Source organism: Balearica regulorum, chromosome 8, assembly GCF_011004875.1.
Source record: "Balearica regulorum gibbericeps isolate bBalReg1 chromosome 8, bBalReg1.pri, whole genome shotgun sequence".
NCBI classification, from domain to species: Eukaryota; Metazoa; Chordata; class Aves; order Gruiformes; family Gruidae; genus Balearica; species Balearica regulorum.
In genome coordinates this window covers 31,538,747-31,564,566 of record NC_046191.1, presented here as the reverse complement: position 1 = coordinate 31,564,566, position 25,820 = coordinate 31,538,747, and the positions used below count along the sequence as shown (strand labels likewise).

Here is a 25,820-nt window from a genome sequence, read left to right as displayed (position 1 = left end):
GCACTGAGGGCGAGGGCTTGATGGCCTCTGCCTGTAAATGACTTTGGCTTTGGTACTCACCTCTGTTCCCTCTCCCTGTCTCGGGGGAGGAATGATTGTCAATGCACGTGTGTCTGATTGAGCATGCAAGGTAGGTGTGCTTGTGCATGAGCATCTGTCATTTTATTAGAAATGTTACCTTACCAAAAAAAAAAAAAGTTTGCATTCATCTTACTATAGAGCAGATTCGAGGCTTTTGGTCAGGATAAAACTATTTCTTCCCTTTACTTTGTCTGCAGCTTTTATCTGCTGTCAGTGGGGACCATTCCATCCAGAAAAAATTGTGATAAAGAGCTTTGAGATTCCTAAGAGCTTGTCCTAGGCGACTCTAGCCTGGGCAGGTAGCTTAGCAGCTGATCCGGCAGTTCTTTATGCTAACTAGTTACTTTCATATCTGCTGGCTGAAAATGAAAATGAAAGTGTCTGCCCATGGCCCTGGAGACAGGCCGTAATCATAGGCTGAACCATAAAAGATGAAACCCTGGAGGTAAATATCAAGAGACTAAAATTCTCTTTGAAGAAAATACTGGGCTTTTATCTATGGCTGATATTTGATAAGGGGTTGGCAAGAGGCCGAAGGAGTGAATATACTAAAAGGTCAAGAGTTGTCATTCTTGATACTCAATAATTGTTTTCATTTCTTGCAATCTGGTACCTGCAAAAGAAAAGTTGTTTTTAAATGTGATTTGGGGTCTGCACTGACTCTGCTTGTGCTTATCTCATTATCGTGTTACCTGAAGGCATGGGGGAAGTGGAGGAGACGTCTTATCAGTGGAGGTTTGAGGACACAGGGCTTCCCACAGATTTGATGTTCAGCAGGCTCAAGCCGACTTGAGAGTGGCTCACATGGCGTGTCATTTCGTACCGCCTTCTAAAACTGTGTGGGATGAGAAAGTTTGGTCAAAATGAAACAGAGATTATGGAGATAGGGCTTCTGAAAAAGTCATCATGTTAATAGATGGCATCAGCCCTCCTGAGCTCACGAGTAGGTTCGGAAGGCAAAACTTACTTCCTTATTCTTCATGGGAAACCTGACCTTGTTTGATGTCTACTTTGGATGAAAGTAGATAAGCATTATTCTCACTGCGGGTTGGTTATAGCTTAGTTCTCCTGAATTTCTTCCTTGTAACCAAGTCAGTCTCAGCAGAAATCACTATCATGAGTTGTTGTCTTTTTCTTTTCTTTTTTTTTTTAAGTTGTTGTTCTGTAGCTGAGGGTTGTGTACTGGTTGTTCTCATATCTATTTGGCAGAAAAAATACTGATGACAGCTGTGCTGCTGTAGGGATGTATACTTACATGAACCTATGATATGATCCCGCATTTTTTGCAAAGGTGTTACAGCGCCAAATCGAGGTGCTCATCAAGGACAATAGTCCCCTTGAGATTTTAGCTGCTTAATTCTACATTCAGAGTGCTTTGCTGAAAATTTTAATATATCCCTGGTTCTGAATTCATCATGCATAAGGTATATAAGTGTGTGTGTTTGTGTAAGGTATTTCCAGCCTCAGCTCACTTTTTAAAAATTATGTTTGTGTATTTTTCCAAACAGATGCCAGAGGAGCAGGCATTCTGTGTATTTGTGAAAATAATGTATGACTATGGCTTGAGGGACCTCTACAGAAATAACTTTGAAGATCTCCATTGCAAATTTTTCCAGCTGGAGAAGTTAATGCAGGTGGGGCCAGGCTAACAAATTCTTCTGCTTTCATAAATGGAAATATTGGCATGAAGAAGAGATTATGCTTTGCTTCCGTAATCTACTGGACAATAAACCCTCTGTCCTTTTAGAGGTGGGGTAAAACCAAAGCAGGGAAGCTTAATATCGGGATTCAAACATCTTGAGTCAGATTTGTTTCTAATTTCTTTTGTCTCTCATATACCAATCTTGCTGCTAATCTCTGTATCCAAGCAGAGTAGGTATCTGGGTTTTTTTCCTCTCTCTGTTTGCTTACTCTCTCTCTCCCCTATTCCATGATGTTGCTCAGAAAGAATGTCGCTGTTCTATTAAGGCCAAAATATCTTTTGGACTGCCACCATCAGTGTCCTACTTTCTATGAATTATGTTGATGGTTGAGAGGTCAGACAAATCAGGACATCCTGATGCTTATGAAATACAAATTAAGTGTAGGTCATTTTGTAGATTTTACAGTTTTCAATACGTTGCTCTTTTTTCAGATGGGATTATTTCAGAGTCAGAGCAATTTAATGTAAATAAATGGCTGCAATTTTTAAACATTGTTGTTCTGACTAATAAGGAGTTACTAGCAGTCCATTAAGCTTTGACCTGCATTTCTATTAGCATAGTGAGTCAGTTACTGTAGATGACCGTATATACCTCTCTGAGATATATCAAAACCGAACAAAACAGACCACAGTTAATTTAATGATTTTTTTTTCAGATGTCAAATTGTGCATATTTCCTACTTGAGTAGAATTGCATACTAATGAATTTGATACTTAATTTCAGCATGTAGTCTTCTCAATATTTACATATGTTAACCAAGATTTTTACTTCATTAACTGAATATCATCAGTGTGCAATAGGGTTATCAGTGCTTATTTTGTGTTGCTTATATACGCTCCTAGTTAGAGAAATTGTCTGCTGGAGTTGTGTGCTTTCTTGCTTTCAGGCTCTGCAAGGTGATCTCCTTGTTCTGGTATCCATTGGTTTTTATAGCAGAAGCATTTATAGCAAGACACCGCAAAAGAATAATTTAAAAATCTACACTATTCATGACCTAGATTTCACAACCGCTCTGCCTTTCTACTGGTGAAGATTTTGTAATTTCTGAGTATAATCTCAGTACATTATTTGATACTGTGATAGAATCCATCATGGATATTTTACTGAAAACTGTAACCATGGGCACTGAAATTTATGAAGAAACATATTTCCATTGCTCAAAAGAAGCCAGGATTTCATTTTGTCATGTTTTTCAGTGTTTAGCAACCTGGTATTTACTGGCAGTGTGGATGATGAACGTGGCTTAATGAGTAATACTGAAGCATTTATTTTTTCCTTTACTCTAGGAGCAGTTACCCGACCTGCATAGCCATTTCTCAGACCTCAATTTGGAAGCTCATATGTATGCATCCCAGTGGTTCCTCACTCTTTTTACTGCCAAGTTTCCGCTCTGCATGGTCTTCCACATCATTGACTTACTACTTTGTGAGGTAACAAAACCTTGAACTGGAAAGCCCTTCCTCCGCTCTGCGATTGTTTCTTCTTTTTCTGTTTCTTTTGTTGGAGTCAGTTCCTGTTTAGTTTCAAAATGCGAGTAACTAAATTATGTACAAACCATAGTTATATTGATGAGAAGACATTCCTTGACGCACTGGTTCGGTTTTAAAGTTAGGATTGTGGATTGCCTCATTCTTTGCTAAAGGACCTAATTAGGAATATCTGATGCACACATCTGTTCTTCATTTAATTTGTTAAATAATTTATTCAAAGTTAGGAATTCTAATTTCTTGAAGATGCCTAGTAGTAAAAGCCTAGCAGGCTTTTAGAGGGAAAGCTCTCCAAATGGTCTGATTCAGAGTGCCCAAAGACAGTAAGGGTATTGCGTGTTGCTTTGATGGCCCGATATTAAACAAACAGTGAGAACTGCCAAACGGCACAGTTGAATGAAGCTTCTTCCTTTTGTTTTTTTTTTTACCTTACTATTCCAACTGAGGAATGCATTACTCCAGATACAAATGGTATGTTTCTGTATTGTAGCTCTATCTGCGCTTCCTTTAAAAAAACGGATAGAATAGGTTGATAGTCTGGAATGTTTATTTTAGCACAGTCCTAGTACTTCCTTTTGTCGCTGGGCAGTCATGGCAAGCATGGAATTAAACCTGGTTTTGAACCTGCCACTGATTTCCTCTGATTTAAATGGGTCACAAATAAGAAAAAAATATAAATAAGTAAAACAATTGAGAATTTGAAATGCAAAGAGCTTCATGAGTATGAAACGCTGTCGACTCTGGTTCATTCTGTTAATTTTTATTGTGAAGTATTTTACTTGTGAATTTTCAGGCTTGCTGCACATGCCTTGATAGTATTCATTATTAAACAAATATTGTCCACCACACATAACACGATATTTTTTTCCTTAAGAGTATTGCTTCTTCTGCATATTGGTGCTCAGTTATCAAAAAGAGGTAGGTTGATACGGCCAGGTATCCAAGTGAGTGGGAAAGGTAGTAATGGTGAAGTGATTCCACATTTCCATATAAATATCTGAGCTCTCTTTCTTTCGCAACGTCTTCGTTATTTTAAGTAGCAGATAGAGCAGAAAGGTTGCTAGTTTTTCTGCTCTCTAGCCTCCACTTTGGTTGTGCAGCAGATGAACACAATCCCTTGTTCACTCTTGAACTGTTAGTGAGTTAATTTTCAGAATGAGCTTCTGGTGTGGATTTGATAATTCTCTGTCAGTTCAGCTTATTACTTCCTTCGGAGCTTGATGTAGAGCTGACCATTTTAAGAGATCATTTGTCGAGAAGTACAGAACATCTTTTCTTAGTGGTGATCATTGTGATAGCAACATAGTTACATCCTGTCAGAAGCTCCCGTGCTTTTTATTTTATTAAGCTTGATGATAAAATATGCCGAAGAAGTCTTTTAGTCATGGTTAATATAGATTTAATATTTAGAATGAAAAAAGAAACAACTCTTAAAACATTTGCGTTCATCTCACGTCTGGCAGTGTTTATCTCAACATGTCTGATGGAATTACTCTGAGAAAGAAGGTGAAAGACTGCAAGGAGAAAGAGAGAGTGCAACGCTTGGGTCTGCTAGAGAAAGGGAGACTTGTTAGTTAGCATTTGTGGAGGGTAATCACATAAAGCTAAAGGAACCTCTTTTGCAACAGCCAAAAATAATCCAGAAATGGTAAGAAAATTGATTGCAAGTGAGAAGATACATACAGACATCTTGAGAAACAGTGGGGCAGTGTGTAGACAACATACTGAGGCAATGGTGTAGACTATCAGAAAACTGCTCCTAAGATTCATGAGTCAACCAGTCTGATGTGACAGGCACTTCTGTGAATTTGTGGGAGGAGCGTAGATTAAAAAGATATTAAAATAAAAATCTAGTTGGCCCTCATCACAGAAGGAAATTAAAATCTGGAGGCGTATGGCCATAGACAAAGAAGGAAACCATTGCTTAATGGAGGACCGAAATCATATGGTGAAGCGCTCTGTCCACTCAGCCTCCAGAAGGAGTAACGGAGCAGTCAAAAAATCATTTTTGGCTGCATTAAATTGCTCTTTACTTTATCTCTGAACAAACAGCATGCCTGTAATTCCAGCAACTGGAAGGAGAAAAAACAGTTGCAGCTGTTAACAGTGGAACAGATTCTTCTGCAAAAGAAAAAATTCTGAAAAATCAAGAAGCCTTTGAAGTGAACTGTCTTGTGTTTTTAAAAAACAAGCTTTCAGCCTTCTCATTAATTTGTCATAGATACAGATGAATTTTAAATAGCCTACAACTTCCTTCCTTTCTTTCCACATCCCTGTCCTGTCTGTCGTTGACAAAATGTTTACATCCTATGCAAGTCTTTTAGGAAAGAAAAATATTAGGGGGTAAAAACCATTGCTGAATGGGTGCTGCCAACTAGTCATTCCACGGGAGCTCTGGTCCCCATGAAAATAATTGAATTATGGATGAACAATTTGTGTCAACCAAGAGTTCTTGGATGGGATTTGTCTTTTTAGGTCTGGACTGTGGCTGGAAGAGTGAAATTGGTCCTTTTATAGCTCTTCTTTAATTCTCAATCCAGAGAGGGAAAAATACCTGTTGGAAATGCTGTAGTTTCGCAGCTAGCCAGGGATGCCCCTTTCCTTCCCTTGCGTGCACGGTGCAGCAGTAGCACTCCGGTATGGCAGGAGCATACCCAGGGATGTGGAAGCCTATGAAAAATTAGTTAAATTTACGGTGGGAATTAAGTTTTATTGAGAAATTTTAAAAATCCCATCAAAGCGTTTGCCATTACAGCTGAGGTCTTTTCATCATTCTCACATTAAATACGACTTGATAGAAAAACCAATTTTATTTACATTTATATGATTTTGGGACTTGGTGTGACTTCTGAGTGATTGAGTTCTTTTATCCTGTTGTCTTCCTCTGACCTTTTTTTATTTTTAAGCTGTCTTCAGGCTGTTGAGGATGTGATTCAACGCCCAAATTACCCACATTTCCAGTGGCCTTAGAATATTGCCTCAATAACTGTAGGAGAGAATCTGACACCCATCCTCACCTAGAAGGGAGATGTTTTTGAATTCTTTGCATTTCCTATGACAGAAGCTTGAAGAAAATTTTGGGCTTGCAGGCAGGTACTCCACAGTGCCGTGGTACATATTATGAGTCTTAATACTTCGACTGCCTGTAATAAAAACAGAAACCTCACAAGTTTTCATGTGATTACAGCAAACTGCGTGTTTTTGAGCCCGGCTACGTAGATAAATTTTAACATGTCAACATCAGCTGAAAATCTTTCTACAACATTCCTTTTAGCTGCCTGTTTCATCTGCTTCATTTGTCTCCTCTCCTGTTGCTATTTCTGTTTGCATTGAAGAACAACTTTGTTGATGAAATTCAGAGCCGTATTTGGACTTGTCAGTCTTATCTATCAATATGACATTATGTTATTGAACGCTTTGTGAGCCTGCTCTGTTTTGCTGTCTCTTTTTGTTCCATTTTGAATTATTTATTTAAAGTCATGCTCAGAAATAACGACTCACCTAGGTACAGCGCATGCCGCTTAGAGCTGTCCCCAGTGCAACAGCTGCGCACTTGCATTATGCTATAGAATATCAAAGACTTGACATTGAACTTCATTAGGCATTTTAAAATTTACCGTTTATGATAAAAATGTGTTTTTAAAAGCACTAAATAAGTGCATTTAGAAGAGGTACTAAATAATAAGCACTAAATTAGGCATTTAGAAGAGGGAAAAAAAACCCAAACCAGTTGGCAGACAATTTATAAGCATTTTTTAAATTTCCATGGGGGTTTTTTCTGCTTCAAAAAGAAAAAACTTGAACCAGTTGTGATATATACAGTACTGCCAAAACTAAAGGAGGTTCGGAGCTCAAGCCGTCATGCCATTGTTAACTAGAATTTTGAGACACTATCCGTAACCTCCATTTTAAGTCAATCCGGCTATTTTTGTGTGCAGTTCTTGGGGATATAAAATACTTAAGGATTGAGCTTCTCTCCTTTTAAGGAGTATATAAAAAACCCTACTACATGCTGCCTTTTCTGTGCTGGTACAGATATTTGTCTATTTTAGCGTCAGTAATTACATAGTCTTGTTATAAAAATTAATAGTTTGACTACTAAGCTGCCGTTCTGTGATCGAGGCTGAATAGAAGGGGATGCAACTGGTTATCTATCAATTTTCAATATGAAATAATTTAATGTTTTCTAATATAGCTAATAACAGAGATGTGAAACTACCTTTCACAGGTCCACACAGCAGCGCAGCGGAAGAAGTGGGGATTGAAAGCTAGATACCGTCATTCCTTTGCCTTTATTTATCAACTATTGCATTCAGAACTTTATATAAAATAACTTGTGTAATCAGTTTTGAGAAACTCTCTGTGGTAATGAAGACTGATGGGTGTTTTTCAACACCTTTTAGAATGTGACTGACTTGGTGCTGGTAAATGAGCACCTGGTGATAGTAAAAACGTGGCACCAAGTTGTGTAGATGTGTTTCCTCGGAGCGCTGCTTCGTAATGAAATAATGGAAATCTTAGGAGAATTATAACTATTGGCGCTGAAGATTTGATTTCTGTCTTATGCGTGTCTTGCTGAAGAATGGATGTGCCAGGAAACACTACGCCGTATGGTATCGCTCAGACGATAAGGCCAGTCGTCTCTGCGTGTTAGTACTAACGGAGTAGTAGATACCATAATAGCCTGCTATTTTTTATCTGTCACTGTCAGATGCTTCTGTGATGCCTTCAACAGAGTTGAGAAAGAACAGATTAACATTTTAATTTATTAAACTTCCTCAGGAATTGAGTCAGGAACAAGCCCACTTCCTCTGTAAATCTGCGCTCAGATGAAATGCGAATTATCTAAAATATTGTGTACAGTTGTTTATCTTCTGTAGATCTATAGAGGAAGAAAAATGGAACTTTTTGGAATGACCTGTTGTTGACTCATTGCCTGCATTTGTTAACCCCTCCAGTTATGAACGTTTTAATTAATCTTACCAAACAGCAGACTGAACTTGCTAGAAATGAAATCTCTTTTCGTAACAGCACAATAAAAGCTAGGCTTAAATTCTAAGTAGGTATAGATCTGTGCTGAAACTGCCGGCATTATTTCAGTACTCTTTATGAAAGTAAAGTCAATGTCATACATGTGAGTTGGAAAAGGCTGGGGTGCATGTGTTTGTTTTCCTTCGTATGAATACAGGCGATTCGACTTTGGCATTTAGACTGTGTCTTTCCTCCTGTCCATCGCTCTCTGCGATGGTTACGCCCGCTAGAGAGCGAAGTCGCCTTTCTGAAGTCTGTATCAGCCACCGCTCTTTCGTGTAAAGAGACTGGAAAGGATTTCTTTTTGAGACTGCAACAACTAGCTTTTAATTAATTTCAGAAGAAAGAGAATAGGTTGTCTCTCAGACTCCAGACTGGAATTTGAACATAAGTCTCCAATGAAGATGCTGGTTTGCTCCATACAAGCATCTGTTGATGTGTCAGCCATTATAATCTTTTGTGTTGCAAAAACTTGAGGTTTGCAGTGGATTTAGCTCAGGTTTTCTGGCCCTTTTTTTATGTCTTTAGAGGAGTTATTGAAATCCATGCTAATAGTAATTTTAGCATAATTTATCTGATGACTGCAGCTGTATTATGCTGTGGGGTTTTTTCAGTACTGGAAGAGAAAGTCAAAAGAAAGGAAAAAGGATGTAGTGTTTGATTGTGTGTTTGACAGATGAGGAACTTTTAAAGGTTTTTGTACATGTGTGTTCAAAACATGCAGATTATAATGATGAAGAATTTTAAGTTATTTTCAAACTGGAAGTCCTAAGAAGTATAAGGTGTTTGGATATAAAATTTTGATCAACAGCAGAAATAATGCAGGTATGTAATACAGTGTTCTGTGGTGCCACAGGTGAACACAAAACATTCTATTCACTTCTTAAGCTACCCCGAATTTATAAGAATTCAAGCTTGGACTGAGGAGAAGGGTATTTTAGTAGAGTACATCTAAGAGGTTCTTGGAGAGCCACAGGGTTTAACATAGCCCTTTACACTATGTTGCCCAGCTGTTCCTGTGAGCATCCATAATTTATGTATCTTCCATTCATAGCTGCAGCTTGTTTATCCCAAAAATAACAAGGCTGGTGATAAGTACTCAGCACGAGCAAAGGAAAAACAGTCTCACAACAATCTGCAATTCAAGATAATTTACGTGAACAGAAGGTACCTTTGGTTGATAAATGTTGTTGGTCCTAAAATGTTGAGGCTGCTTCTGTTTCAGAAAATGTTCAAGGTACAGGTGAAAAGTTTCGGAAGATGAGGGACCTGTTTGAATGACCTGGTTTGTGCCTTAGAGAGAAGAGACATCTAATGCTATGTCACAGTATGTCTCCGAATTACTTTCCCCATTGCGACTGAAATATTTTAGCCACTTACTAGTTGATGTTCACTTGGTTGATTTTTCTAGGAATACAGTAAATTTCCATAATGCTTACTTAACACCAGTGCCATCTGCTGTATTTGAATAGCAGCATATTCTAAGCAGTCTTGGCAGTCCTCAGAAACGCTTCAGAAATAACTGAAGGAAAGCATCGCAAACAGGAGAGTGCTATTCCGTGAACAAATCCAGGAAACTAAGCTAATTTGGGGACTGTTTTTAAAAAAGAGAATGGCGCAGTCTGCCTCTGCCAAAACATTTTCCATTACTTCGTGCTTGGAATCTGAGGCTGTGCCGGATTTTCTAAGAACATAAAATCAAAATGTGAACTTTGCGTTCAAGCGATTGGTGAGAAGGGAAAATGAACATCAAAGTGTAGAGAGGCAAGGACTGTGTTGTGGCAGAGAAAGGTTGAAGATGAAGAATGAACATTGGGAGGGAGATCAGATGGAGGGCAGTCAGCATGGTCATGCGTTTTTCTTTGTGTTACGTGACCATGTGTAGAGGAGGAAGGAGATACGGCTCTCTGTCAAGAGATGGTCTGATCCCCTCATCTTGTCTCCTCTCAAGAAGATTTGGGGTCTGGAAGATTGCTGCTCCTCTGAGAAGTTTTAACAACCATTCCCTGATTCCATATGAGAGCTGGAGGACCTATCTTACCTATAGAGATATCAGGCCTCTTTTTCTGCCCTCATTGTATGTATGTGGTAAAGCCCTTGATACCGAGCGTGGATTCAGGCCCCTGTCTTTGTCCCCATATTAATCAGTTTGGAAAGAGGGAAAGCAATGTCTAAAACCCCTGTAATTTAAACCTCTGAAAGCCAGAAAAGTAATGTTAGTGTATGGCTCGGTCAAGGAAATGGAGAAAGCATGCTGCCGGCCCGTAACCAGCTGCCTGTGAGTTAGGAACATGCTACTGCAGAAGTACCAGATGTCAGGGAGCAATTTGATATGTGGAAACGACTTAAAATTCTGTTGCTGTCATTTTTATTCTTTGAAAACAGTCACGGAAGCTGGAGAGGAAAAAGTGCTAATCTCATAGCACTCTTTACCTTCATTCAGCCATAGCAACGTCTCAGCAGCAAATTATGTGAAAATCACCCAAAACATGTAAATATTCACTAGCACTCCTGAATCCCATTCATTTCTGTTAAAAGCAACCAAACAAACAAAATTTCATTTGAAATCATACTAATACAGGTTCATGGTTGCCTGGTGGTATTTATCGCGTGCCTTTTCATGCTGCAAAATACAGAAAAGTGGCACAATAAATACTGAATCCCACGGTGCCATTTTTACCTTCTCCCTGGTACCTGCTTATCTAATCATTCAGTCAACTGGTTTTAATTGGGTTTGTGTATTATTCACAACATCATAGTATCAGGATGGAGAGTTCTGTATTTTCCTTTTCTTCTTTCTTGTGTTACCGCATTCCCTGTTGCGAGTTTTTGTAGTAGGCAACGTGTAGGGAGTCACTGGGGGAAGCCCAGTCTAAGTTGTCGACTGTACCTTGTACGTTAGCAGTAAGATCTCTGTACAATTTGCTTTTTCTTTTTTTTTTTTCTCTCTAATGTAACTGTTTCATAAGAAAGCTGTATCTGTTACTCATACAAAGCTTGCTGCTTTATGTTGTGCCTTATTTGAATGAGAGTTAACCTTTCTTTTCCCTAGTTGTCTCATCATTGAACTAGAATAAATGTATAAGCTACACAAACTATATCTGAGTAGAAGATGTTAATTAACATGCATGTCCCTGCAGAGCGTGCTCCAAGTCTCTGTTATTTACACAGAGAAATTTGAGCTTCAGACCATATATTTATGTTGTCAGCGAAATAAATACATTTGTGACATTCCTAAAGTTTATTGTGTGCCCTCAACATATTAGAGTTGCCAAACAAATGTTTTGCTGGAAGCAATCCAAAACATAAATAGAATTTTAATTCTCCTTTAGAGTTTATAACCCCAATTACCCTCTGCAGCTCCTTTGAAAGACTCTGCAACTGAACACATAATTATGAAACGCTTTCAAATTATGAAACAATGTCAAATTAACTTCAGTTGAATAGCTAATCTTTCTTTAAAAAAAGGAAAAATCACTTATTAGAAAGCTGGAACAGATTAACTGGCTTTCCCGATGGCATGGCATGTGAGTCTTGAGACTTCTCAGACCTTGTGGAGGTGCTCAGTTGACTTTCACTAGATCTTCTTTACCTGGTGCTGAGCTTCAGAGAGTATTGTCTTAATCTCTTCACTGTTTCCTCCTACATGTCATGCATATTTAGGAGCAAAACCGCAGATAAGGACACTAATACTAAGTGAATTTTCCATCTATTTTTGAAAAAATTAATTTCCTTTTATTTGTCAAAATGATGCAGAGGGCATTGTCCTATAACCAGAAGAAGGTCTGTTGGTTGGTCTGGGTTGGAGAGGGAGAGGTGCTAGTATTTAATGTAGCCTACCTTCTCACAAGGCTTCTGTCATTAAAGAAAAGCTTTAAAATGGGAGATAAATTCCAAAGTTGTCCCCTATACAAATGGTGTCCAGATACTACATGATTAAATTGTTTGGCCTAACTCTTCTGCCAGGTCCACGCTATGCTGTTGAGTTTCGCCAGTGGCAAGTGCTAGTTTGCTGCCCCCTTAACTCCCTTTTTTCTGGTCTCTGGGTAGATATGCCTCCTCCCTTCTAAAGGAAGCCACGAGCATCCTTTCTGTCACAGAGATCTCACTGAATACAAGCTGGAGCCTACAAAATCAGATCTTTACCATTCCATCTGTTGTTCCCAATCTTCTTTTCAGGCCTTTTGAAAAGTCATCTTGTTTCAAAGTGCAGAGGGACTCAAAGTGAGGACTCCTCAAAGAGTTCTTCTATCTGCAGAAGGAATCTTGGCCTCAGAGGGAGTTAAGAGACTAGTGAAAATCTCTCACTAGAAGAGAGTTAGCATAATAATATTTCCATTTATTTTAAGCCAGCCTTAATTTCAATGCGTATGTATAATTTCCAGTTATGAGATACAGTTTTGACCATGAGAATGTTACCTACAATCTCGGTCAGAAATTACGGTCTTTTGACATATAAGTCAAGTAAACAGGTGCTTTGATGAAGTTAATCTTAATGAGTTACATGGTGACCTACTGGATGGTGAGTGTTCATCCCAGCGCTGTCATCCCAGTAGGTATGAGGGGTTCCTCTGCAAAACTGGGCTCTTCCTTTGTAAGTGCTGTCCTCTGGCAGTCTTGGTAAAGCAGCGTGGCAATCAGCAGGAGCCATAAGGAGGCCGTACAATAGCACAAACACTAAAATTTTCTTTTTTCTGACCCATATCTTACCATCTTGACTGCAGAATAGTCCAGTGTTGTCTGCTTTGAGATGGGCTTGTTCCTTCTCCAAAACTCCCGAGCTTAATGAGGTCTGTTAAAATGCTCTAGGCCTCTACGCGAGCTTAAGAGGGTTCTTAAATAACACCTGTTGGAAAAAAGCAGATACCGTGCAGATGCCGAACTAGGTACATCAGCCAGGCTGTCATAGAAACTGCCGGTCTTCTGCAAAAGGCCAGTTAAAAGCTCCTTGGAAGAGGATATCCACATGCCTCATTTCTGGGATCTTTGCCCGTGGTTTTAATTTCTGCGAGCTGCACAGGCTGCACGCTCCTCCTTCGTTTACTCACTAGCGGCAAAGCCTCTCCCGTTGAAAAATAAGAGAATGGTCAAGTAATTGAGAAGCGATATGACGTGACGATACGCCCCTAACCATTCCTGTGCTCTCATAACAATTCTTGTTTAGTAATAGTGTGTATTTTTAGTTTTGGCTGTTGTCTATTAAACAAATGAGTGTTTACGTGATTAGGGACAACTTTCACATTTGCAATTTTTTTTTAATATTAAGGTGAGATCTGCATGATATTAAAGCATTTATTTCCAAATGCCTAGTTAAACATATGACCTTTGATTTTAAAAAGTAATTATCTAAAGCTGATTTAATATGGGCTCCCTTCTCTTTCCCCCTGTGGATGATTTGTATGTACTTTCATGTTTCCATTACAAAATCGCTGGAGGGATAGTGCTAGCAATGATTTATATGTCTGGTGCCCATTGGTATTTTTGGTCCTTCTTCTAAAATAGATGGAGATGTTAAAGCTGAATCTTATAAATCAGTGCGTGGTAAATGAAGTAGGATTTTAAATAAGAGATTGTGGAAAAATGAGCTGAGCCTTCTTTTTCATAATCATTAAACTTGGCTATGTCAGAATAGTCTTGCACGCATTAGGAAAAAATAACTCGAGCATGTAGATCAGCGGTTATAAAACATGTTGTTAAAATGGGTGGGTAAGGCACCACATTTGAAACCTAAAGCATCTTGCTGTAAATCCAAACATAAGTAGAAGCCTTCCGGTAGATTGCCAGATGTCACCTCCACTTCCCTCAGCTGTCAGGGGGTGTATCGGTCCTTCAGGTCCAGCATGAAACTGCAGCAATCGATGCCTCGGGTCTAAAATTGCCTTGGTTTGGGACTTACCCCTCCCTTTGAGGAAAGAGGAAGGTGCGGATTGTTTTCTGTGCCAGGACTAGTGGAGCGCTGCTCAGGACAGCTGCAGGTGAAGGTTTTAAGTCCTTTTGTTCTGATTTTCAGGTGCTTGTGCATTGAACAGGTTATCTCGAGTAACAGGAGGGAGGCTGTGAGCTGTCCCTTGCCTGGCTAGAAAAAGAGCTGGGGATCCTCAAGGCAGGAGGAAATCTATTTCTGCTGCATTTGCCATCCGTGTGAGGAGTGACCGTATACAAGGGGTACCAGGAGAGAGTTTGATTAGTCTGAATTCAGACACAATGTGAGTTTCAGGCAGATCAGAAAAAAAAATTATTTAGAAAATAAATGAAAACTGGTTTGATTTTCTTTTGGCTTGGGGATTTTTTTTTTTTGGTTTTGTTTTTTTGGGGGGTTGTTTTGCTTTGGGGTTGGGTTTTGGGGGTTTTTTTTGGTAGTGCCAGAAAATACACAGGACACTAATTCTTCAGTAATCCAACAATGAGACATAATACTCCTACTCATAAAGTAACAAGATCTGATCAATCAGTCAGGAAGAAAACACAGTGTTTGTGATGGCTTGTAGGTACGTCTCTCATTATAGATTGTATGTTCATATCAAATCCTCTCAGTTAGGAAATAAAAATTGTTAATGTCACGACTGTGAAATGAACTGTTGACTTCAGATTGATACTTGGAATAAACCTGAGAGTGCTATGAACTTATTTTCCTGCTGCTGGTGCTCTAGTATTATCAGTGTCATGACTGAAATTCACAGCCAGACTTTTTTTTCTATTAAAAAAGGAGTATAAAAAGCAAAATAACTGTTGTTGTGCTTAACATATTTGTTATCCCCAATTGGAAGAAGAGTTTCCTATTAATGAAGCAAGGTTCAGTCCTGCTACAATTCTGACCTCTAGTGGAAAAAGTCCGTTTGTTGTTGTAACGATTATGCATGGAATTGCAAAGTAATTCGTGGAGTGTTGCAATATTCTTTATGCCTAATGTCATAGCGTTTCCAAGACTCGTTAATGGTAAAATCCCTTCAAGGCACCATACTAACCATATAAAAAAAATACAGTTTCTTCCCAGGAATGCCTCTGAAAAGTCTCTGCAGATTTTTATAAAAGCTAATTTTTATAGAAATACGCTTTCAGGCTTTCAGGAGGAGGCTTGGAAAAATACTCAGTTGCAAGAGCAGAAATTTCTTGGAGAACATTCCCTTAGACAACGTCCCATTGTTATCCCACAACAATATGTATTCAAGTGACAGTATTACTCGTGTGCAAATCTCTTGAGACATTTTTAGATATCGGCTCTGAAAGACATTACAGGGAAAGATTTACCATGCCATTAACAAGCAGACAAAGATGATTTGTAAAATACAATGTAGGAAAACAGTCTGAACTCAAAATACATAATCCAGCAAACGAGACGTGCATATGGTATTTTTCATATTTGGATGAACACAAAGCTATTTAGAATCTTAAATACCCCAGACCCTTGGGCTACAGGCAGGAGAGTCCCTGCCGTCAGCAGAGGCAACGTGTGCGCTGCCAGCGAGGCTGCCGTCTCGTCTCCTCCGGCCCCAGCGGCCCCTGGCTGGGTTTCCAGGCGGGACCCCAAGAGGAGTTTCAGTCAGGCTGCTCCGAAGGAGCCTCGTTCAGGGAACGTGTTCACCTTCCCCCCCCCCGGGAAAATCTCAAGGTCTTGACTGTCAAAAGGAAAAGGTGTTGAACAAGAGCAGAGGAGTGGTATTTCTTATTTTTGGATACAACGGAAGCGGAAATGTAGCCTTTTTCACCTCTCTGTAGTCAGCCAGTGGAGTGGTTTTTACTTTCTTTGATTTTTAAGTCATCAGACGTTGTCATTGTGTTATTCACTGAATGAGTGGCTGTACACTTGTATTCCCAGCTTTTGCAAACCAGAAAGCAGACATCAATTCGCTTACATTTGAAATAGTTTTGATTTTTGGCTGATAACAGAACAAAGGTGTATTTTGTGCTTATGGGTTTTTTTTTGTTGTTTTACTTTGGGTTTGTTTTACACTTCGAGCAGAAAAGATTGTACATGATTAATCATAGCTAAGCTCAGTTACTTGGCAAAAATCCTATCGACTAGAATATTTATTACATTTTCTTGATACCCTGCTCGTTACGTTGTTCTGCGCTGTTCATGAAAACCCGCATTGACAGGTACTGAAACGATGGAGGGCTATCTTGTCACATCCGTAGCACCTGACGCATTGAACAGTAAGATTCCAAAAGCTCCGAAGAGCCGTCATCTCCCCCAGCCGGGAGTTTGGAAACTGTGCCTTGGGGCTTTAATGAAGAACTTTGAAGTATAGCAGGGAAAAGGGAAGCATTCCCGAGAGATTTGCAGCCTCTAGTTATGATGCCTCGTAGTGATAAGTAATAGAGAGGAGACATCTGTGTGCTGGGACTGACTGAAATACTTTTCTTCTTATTTTCAGGGTATGAACATAATCTTCCACGTAGCCTTGGCACTCTTAAAGGTAAGTCATTGATTAGAAGGCTGTGGGGTTTTATTTTGTTAAAGTGTATGGACTATTTTCTTTGCTTAATATATCATGTCTAAGGGAACAATAATAGTGGGACTCGTGCAGGAGGGAACAGAGAAGAAATACCATACATTTGGGTAGAGATGTCTTCAAAATTGTACTTAGGATACATCTGTTTTTATTAAACTTACCATGTCATAAAGTTCCTGGAACAAGGAGTGTAGTCTAAGGATTTAAATGTCTCGTGTAATTACTATTAAGAAAACAATTCTGATTCATTTCACAGCATCTTTATTTTGTGGCTGGGTTCTTTCATATAAATAGTCAAGAAATGTGATTGAATATTATTTTGTATCAAATGTATTTGTAACGACAAGAGAGGAACGAAAATCTTTTATAACGTGGGGAACTTCTACCTTTGGTGTGGACACAGAATTTACCTAAACAAAGAAAATAGTAAACCTGTAGGTAAAGCATTGGCCCTTTTGATGCCAGTGAGGTAGCTCAAAGTTAACTTACGCTGACCTTCACAAGTTGACACTAGTTCAAATCCAGTATGGAATTTGAAATGCCACCTTTGAATTCAAATGATATTCCCATCAAATAATTTAGGCTAAAGCTCAGGGTAGAACAGCCTGTCACTGCTAACACAACAGCCCCGTAAGGTGGATACCACAGGCTCGTATCATTTGACTCTCGCTAGTCCTCCCGTGTGTTTTCCTTATCGTTTATCTAGAAAGGGCAAACAGCTACGAGTTGAGCTATTCAGTAAAGAGCGATGCTCAGAGACTCCACTTGCGCAGCACAAAGCCCTACAGCGAAAGGGCTCCATACCAGGGGGGAGGGGGGAAAAAATAATAATAATAAAAAAAATATATGCTGCTGTTGTGAACAGAGCAACTGGAAATTTCAAAACACATGTATTTTCACTTGAGGTGGGGTAACTTGGGTAAAGCGCTGCGGTGTCAGTATGAGATAGTGTGTAGCATTATGGTAAGGGAATGCCCAAAATAACTTGTGTTTTACACTAACAGTTAATGTGTCAGATGGTGGTGTGACTGTCTACAGGAGTATATGTATTAAATGGAGTCACCTATAAACAGGAAATTTCTTTAATGCACGTTTTCAAGGGAACTGCTCCTACACAAATCTAAATTTGTAAAAAGAGGGGAGGGAAGTGTCTGCTCTCTTCTTCCTGTTTCATATTTTATTTGCAACTATGGGGCCTTGTGAATTTTCTGGGGTTTTTAAGGCCAGGATGGATAAAGGGAAATTTGGTGGGTGATGGCATGATAGACAGTAAAAGAAGTGAAAGCAAGCATCCAAGTGCCACCCAACAGGTATGCTGCCGGGGCAGTAGGAACAGGTCCCCAAAGAGGTAGAGATGCCAGCTTATGGATCTTAAAATTGAAGAAAAAGAAAGAAAAGGGGGAGTGCTTGCTTGGTGCTGAAGATGGCTGGCCAGGTTTTCAGGCAAGGAGAACTTTGTTCAGTTGGTTATGAAGGACGGCTTCGAGACCGTGGGCGTACACCATGAGACCTGTTCTCCATAGGGTTCCTGCTGCTGCTGGTGGGAACGGTTGAATGGAGGTTAGCAGCAGAACAGCTGCTTAGAAAACGTATTAAGGGTTGGAAAGGACTAAACTCCTTCACTCAGGGGTGACATACTGCAAATAAGGATTCTGTTTGTGTTGAATGATTAAGCCAGTTTCTTTCAACAGAAAGTGCTCAGTCTTTTCATTTTTTTAATATATAAATATATTCCACAACATGCTGCTTATCCAATTGAATGTTTCTCTTTGGCTGTTCCAGAAGAGGAAAAGTCAAGAAAATGTTTTGTCAGTCTTATTATAACTATTTTCTAAGTTTAAGAGTTTTAAGAGTTGGTTTTAATTCTGCTTATAGAAGTTCTTCTTTTATCTATGTATTTTTTATATATATATATATTTTATATATATATATATATATGCAGTATGCTGTATCTGCCTGTTCTGGCAGTAATAGGCCCTAAATGGTAAGGGAGGTGTTATCCTGAGAAAGTATTTCTATACTGCAGCCAAAAACAAGTACAAAGAAAATAAAGGTGAGATAAGATTCTAAGTCAGAAACACTCACAGAAGAGCACGGTTCCATAGGGGTACCCAGACGGAGCTGATGGTTACGTACAATCGAATTAGCCTATAATTTCCTTTCAGCCCAAATTGCTGTTCTGTTAGAGGAGAAAATAATTTTGTACTCTTGAGACCTGAAGTATTTTTTTTCCTATTCAAATGGATTCATAATCTCTCCTAAGCACTAGAAACAAAGCGGTTTAGCCCTGTCAGTCTCTTTAAGTTACAGAAACTGCATGTGCGTGCTGCAGAACAACCACTTTAAAAACTGGGTGTTTCTAAGGTCTTGTTTCTCTCTGGTTCTGAAGCGAGTGAAAACAACTCCGAAGGATTCGTTCTTTGTTAAAACAGAGCGATTATTCTCTCATCCACAATCTTTTGGATTATTTTTAATTTGGATGAGGGAATCCTTCGTCGGTGGAATATCTGAGTCTTTTCTGTGTAAATGCCATTTTCCTCACTTTGTGAAGCCTGTGCCTCACAATCCCTCATTAAAGAGCAACAGAATAGAAGCTTTTATCTTGAACTCCCTTTTCCTCAGTGCAGTTTCTCACTGTAACAGCCAGCTGCGAGTGTTCAAAGGGAATGCTTGTTAGTTTTGAAATGACAGTGCGACTTCTGCGACCAATTACCCGAGACATCTTGATGCAGTAATCTTTGGAAACTAAACATGTATTTAAGACACGAGGGGAATCCTTTCCCTACCCTTCTCCCACATTCTGAGGATGATTGTAGCAACGAACAGCTAGAGGATTAAAGCTCTTTAACTATGGAGGCCAGCATTTGTAATAGGGCATTAATCTGATTTCTTATCGAAGGAAAACACAGGGGGTTTTTTCCTGTAGCATCCAAATGTTTTGCTTTCTAACGCATGTCGGTGCTTTTGCTGTACTCCACAGGATGCTCACCCGTCAGGCTCTCCAGCTGGTGGCAGCATTTTACAGTTTGACATTAATCATTCCGTTACGTCACGTAGAGACTGCACCTGAATTCACATTTAGTAAGCTGAGCTGATAGAAAATCAAATCCCTCACCTTCCGTTTTCTCAGCAGTGGAAAATATAGTGAAGCACTGGGGTGTGAAAAGAACCCCAGTGTTGAAATAGGCAGCGTAGAAAACTGTGGTTTAGAATGCCTCGGCAAACAACATTGATATTTTCATTTTAAAAATCCCAATTAAGACCATTAATTGAGAATGTCAGAGGAACACGTGCCGTTTCAACACCAGCATACTTTCAGATCCCTTTTGTCGTCAGCTAGTTAGTTTCTTTGTTGGAAATTGCAAAATAAACATTAAAATCTTCACATATGCTAAGAAAAAAAAAGTCAATAATAAGCTTTCTTTTGTATTTAAATATGTCAGTAATTATTTCCTTAATCTTCCATTTCTGATCTTGCTACCTTAGCAAGAACAGCTAAGTGCATGCTTTAGTTTGGAAATAGCAAACTGAGGCAAGTATTAAATTGTGTGATGGTGAAGAAATCAGGTTCTAGATGAAATTGCTAACTACTGAGAAGGCAGGGAAGAGTACGCGTTAACTGGAAATGCAAGAATGAACCACAGGCTTTTAGAATAGGTCCAGATCCAAACTTCCCTTTTGGGGGTTCGTCTGCTCGTGAACAGTGATTCGTAACAGCACTTAAGGTCAGCACTTAAATTGTTGAGCTTTCATCTTTGTGACTGTTAAAAACATGTCACTTAAGGCCAGAGGAAAGCCATAGTTTGGATCAGGGAGGTGTATAATATTCAAACTGAAATGGGTAGAAAATAGTGAGAAACAACAACATATTAGTTACTGCTTGTGTTTGCTGACCAGTGCGTTATTCTCTTGCGGAGATTCACTTCTGTACATATATTATCTTAAAACCAGTGCTTCTGTATATCATCCCTTGAACTCAGGTGAATGGGGGCAGCATTTATCACGGTACTTAGGAGTTCTTAAACTCCTTCTTGCTGCACGTTATCAAGTAATAACTGTATATTACGCAAACCAGACAGTTGTATTGCTTGGTTATTTCTGTTGCCACCTTTCAGTCTCACTCTGTGCCCAACAGATGAGGGAGAAAAACAGCAGTTAGGACGGCAGGGACAGCCCACGATGCTAGTAATTCAAGTAGTTGATACAGGGGCTTCCTAGATTAAAAAGAGAAGTGTCAAGATTACCTTGGCTAAGGAGAGTTATTTGTTGTCTTTGTATCATTCTGTATCTGGACTGGAAAGGACCTCCTGGGCCAAAGAAATGCTTCTCTGCTATATTATGCCATTATGTGACCTGGCATCCATTTCAGAATCTAGTAAGAGCAGCAATATTGCTGGTGGAAGGCCATTTCCCTTATTCCAGCTTAAATTTACGACTGATCATTTTACACTCCTCTACTTTTATATCAGCATTGTCCTTTAGCTTAAATAGTTCCCTTCCAGCGACACTCACGCTAGAGTTTATCGCTTTGCAGTATTATAGATACCATTGGTATTGTTTACTAAACAAACTGATATTTTTAGTGTTCTTGAACTCTGGACCATCATAGTAGTTCTCTTTGCATCTCCTCAATTCCGTATTAATGTTTTGAGATGAATGACTGGGTCTTTAAGAGAGATCACACGATGTTTTCTGTATTAATGTTGTATTTCCTTATTTCTAAAAAATCTGCTTTATCTGATAACTGTGAGAATCGTGTTGTTCTCTTCTGTTTGCATGAAATAGCATTTGTGACTAACCAGAGGGTCCCACAAATACTGTCTCACCACCTTAGATGTGGATTTGTGTAAGAGCACAAATTTTGAATATAATTATGCTGTACTTCTGTATCCCTTTACATTTCACTCCTTAATGAAATAGTGTTCATTATAACAGCAAGTAATGAAATAATTTCTATCAGTCAGATGAAAACAAGCAGTATGAGAGGAATAGTTAAGTTGAACAACTGAATTCTTCTGTATCTTACAGAAATTCGATACTGATATTTTACATAATCTTACTAGCTAAACATCCAAGGATGTGGGTGAAGACTGGACAGGTGCTTATTTTAGGTAAAACTTGCATATCAACAATGCGGATAATTTAAAAAATGTCAATTCTCTTTCAGTTGGGGATGAAATTGTGACAATTACTGTAATTTTTTGAGGTACCACATGAAAAGTGCACTGAGTGTGTAGGCAACGCAGCTTAGGCCTTGTCTCCAAGAGACGAAACAGCTATGTCATTCTCTCTCTGCATACCATCACTCTTACTTTGCATTTGCAGTGACTTGAGGAGCCTGAACTGATTTTTAAATTAGCCCTGCTTTAAGCCAGAGGTTGAATGAAGTGACATACAGGGCTCCTTTCCAACCCAAACTGGTTTTGACTCTAGGTGATCTGGTTTAGTCCACTCTGTAAGTGCATTAAATCCTCAAAAGGCTCTTTTCAAGATAAAAAAGAAGTGTTCATATTAGAATCTAAGACAAAATAGATGTTGCCCTTTATACTTTTTTTTTTTTTTTAGTAGCTTCTAGCTTCTTTATATAGCTGATCCCAGGATCAGCCCTAAAGCTTCTGGTACAGCAGTGGGTGCTAACTCTTTGCTCTAGAGGTCAGAACCGATTCTTCTCTTGTCAAGGTCTTCTCCTTTAGGCAGAGGACAAGAAGTTTGCTTTTTAAGAAGCTCTCAGATCACTGCTTTTATATTTCTGGCTCCAAAATCGAGGCGGTCCTTAAACTGTAGGTTTTGCTGGGCTGAAGAATTCCCACCCCCCAAACCCACTCTCCCAACCACAAAAAATGGTTCTTGGTGCCTTGTTGGAGATTATATCTTTAGAAAGAGAAATCTGTACCTGAAAATGTCCAGAATCAATCAATTTCCAGACTATTGATTTTCTAACCCTAATACAACCAGTTTTCTTTTTTTAAATGTCCACCTTTAATTGCATGCTAAAAATCCATCCTGTCCTGACTAGTTACTTTCTTAGCCCATTCAGTCACCTCCTCACACCTAAAATCAGTTCAATTTCTATTAGGTGAATGTTCACCATAAAATTTTAATTTTGAGGGAGAAGAGGCATTCTTTTTTTAAAGGAATAGAAGACTGAAAGCAGAGAAAGCATGAAATTTGTTGGACTTCATTTCTTTAGCAGCACCAAACCCTGATTTAAGTATTAATGGCACTTTCAAATTATACTGTCTGCTCATAATCTCTAGATGGTGGGAACTGGAGATGGTGTTGTCAGGATTACATATAGTTCTGGGTTTTTTTCCCCCCAATATCCTGTATATGACTCATTTACCTAGCCAATCTTGTGATTCTGTGGGAAATTTTTGTCTTAAGTATAGAATTGAAGTAAATAAAAACATGAAAATAGTCATTCCAGATGAGACTTGTAGGCTTATCTACCCTAATATCTTGTTGCCAACAGTGGATACACAGGAAATACTGCAAGAACAGGGCAATAATATTCCTTTTTTCTCCAGCAATTTGTGTCTTGGGGACTCTGCGAGAAAGAAGTAGTCTCATGCTTAATAACTCTGTATGGACTGTTACTCCATGGGTTTGTCCGGTGACTTTTTGAACACACGTAAACTAGAACCTGTCCCCTATGAGTGTCATGTGATGTTCCTGGTCCCTGTGTTGGAAAGCGTTTTGGACAGTTGGTACCTCTTCACTTTCTCCACTCCGCTCATGATTTTATAGGTCTACCATATTCCTCATCAACTGCCTGTTGTCCAGGCTTGGTAACTTAGTCTGGTTTTTGTCTCCTCATTTGGAAGCCTCTGATGAGCCTTATTGCCTCTCTGTACTTTTTTCTGTCTCTATTCTCCTTTTTCAGATAGGAAGGACCAGCATAGTGCTTAATATCAAAGATGAAAGCACATCATGGAGTTGTGCTATAGAATAATGCCAGTCTGTGTTTAGATGTCTATTCCTTTCCTGTTAATTCCTACCATTCAATTTATTTTGTTGACCTCTGCAGTGCACTGAGCTGATATTTTTATAGGACTGTCCACAGTGACTCCAAGATTCATTCCTGAGTAGCAATTGTCAGCTTGGAGTCTATCATTTCTATGTAAAATTGATATTGTTCGCCATATGCATCAATTTACATTTATCTACATTGACTTTCATTTACCGTAGTATTGCCCAGTCATTCGCTCTCTGACGGTCTTTCTGCAGTTCTTTACTGTAAGCCCCTCTCTTTAAAACCCTGAATAATTTAGTAGCGTTGGAAACACTGTCACCTCACAATTCACCCTCTTTTCCAAACCTTTTAAGAACAGGCCAACCAGCATGACCCCAGCACAGATCTCTGGTGGAATCTACTGCGAAAATAAATTGTTTTATCATGTTCTCTCTAATAATGATAAAGATGTAAACTTCACTAAATCCAGATTACACAGTTGTGATTAGACCTGAAGAACAGAAAGGACAAAGTAATTTCTGATAAGGTAAGAGGTGAAGCTCTTAATGCGGGCATGATGTAATTCCTATGGATTTTCAGAGCTGTTCTGGTGCAGAATTTCTGTTATCCTTGTATAGAAATAAACTTGAAAGAGAACTTTCTTTTTTGTTCTTCCAATTTTAGAGTCTATTTAGCTTTTCAAAGTCAGTAATTTTTGCCACTAAAATGTTAAAGGCAATCCGGTTCCTTTTTTTTTTTACAGTTGACATAGAAAAGAGAGATGCTATCATACATCAGCACTGATCAATTAGCAGCTGAAAAACTAAACATGTTCATAATTGCTCTATCTCAGTACTGACCTTTCAGTACTGTGCCCCATGCTTGTAAAACGTTGATATTCTTGTCAACACAAAGTGTGGGATAGGAGGCAAGGCTGGTGGTGCTTTTGCAGGCAGAAGGTCGGGCTGCTCGCCCCGGCAGAGGAAGCAGAGAGGGAGAAAGAAATCTATAGTGCTCGCATAGGGTCGTGATTTTAAAGTTATGCAAGGTGGGCGGGTTGCCAGTTTGTACAGCCACTTGTCATGCCTTGTTAAACGCGCAGGTGAGAACGCTGTTATCTGGGAACTAAACCACTATGAACACCTCAAGCTAACGCATTTATGTTCAGGCTTTGCGCACCCATTGATGTTCTGTAGTGTGCCACATGTTCTTCTAATTTGGTATATTCTAAAGTACAGAGCTTTATAAAGGCCTCCCCATCAAGATCCTTGGTGTCAGAATTCAGATAATATAGATAATTTCAAGCTATGTTCTATATGGTTTTATTTGCTAAGAGAATATTTTGCCATTAGCCACTTTTTTCTGAGTTCAGTGGACCTCAGCTGTGAGCGAATCTTAACTGCGTCAGTACCCTGTGAGCCAACACACATCGCGTGGATAGGAAGGTCAGAAACAGAATTTAACAGGACTTAAAGATCAGATAGTCTATGACATGCAAATCAAAGCACGAGTAATATGTGTTTACCCCGAGACATTCTGCTTTCAGTGTGCAAGTTATTGCCTTTTGGGCCATTTTTAGTTTTAATAAATGGGGATGTAGAAGCTTCTCAGAACGGTAGGGAGCGTAACAAGTCTCAAACTGCAAATCTGAATGATGGTTCGCTGTTACACTGTGTGAACGGAGTTCCTGAAAAACACAGAGCATTGCATTTCAGCTGATAATTAAGGGGGTTTTGTCCAGCCTTGGAATTTTTCGGTTTTGAGAGACCTCTTTTTAAACAAGAAACCCAGGCCTGATGGAAAAATCATAATTATGGTAGTAGACCACATCTCTTGGGAAGCTAATCCTGTAGTTAATTTTCCTCATTCCTAAAAATGTGCACCTTATTTCTAACCTGAATTCATCTAGTTTTAGCCTCTAACTATGGGATCCTATTATAACTTTCTAGAATTAAAGACTTTATTTAATAATCACGTCATTCCATTTTTCATAAGCTCAGACCTTACCCAAAATGAACCAAACCTGAATTTCTATAAGGATGAGAGTTAGCTCTTAGCTTATTGAAGTCTGATTTATGCAAGAAATAATTCAAGGCTTTTTACATGGACAGTG

General features: G+C 39.1%; 1 protein-coding gene across 15 annotated transcripts in view; it reads left to right on the top strand.

The window, feature by feature from the left end:
* RABGAP1L (RAB GTPase activating protein 1 like) overlaps positions 1 to 25,820 on the top strand; it is a 246,713-nt gene that overhangs the window by 147,979 nt on the left and 72,914 nt on the right. For 12 of the 15 annotated variants that reach the window (XM_075760482.1, XM_075760477.1, XM_075760475.1 and 9 more), the window contains 3 exons: positions 1,590 to 1,715; positions 3,071 to 3,214; positions 16,678 to 16,719. In XM_075760482.1, coding sequence (XP_075616597.1) covers positions 1,590 to 1,715; positions 3,071 to 3,214; positions 16,678 to 16,719 — 312 coding nt within the window. The remainder of the gene's footprint in view (positions 1 to 1,589; positions 1,716 to 3,070; positions 3,215 to 16,677; positions 16,720 to 25,820) is intronic. The other 3 variants (XM_075760479.1, XM_075760480.1, XM_075760481.1) reach the window with 1 other exon arrangement.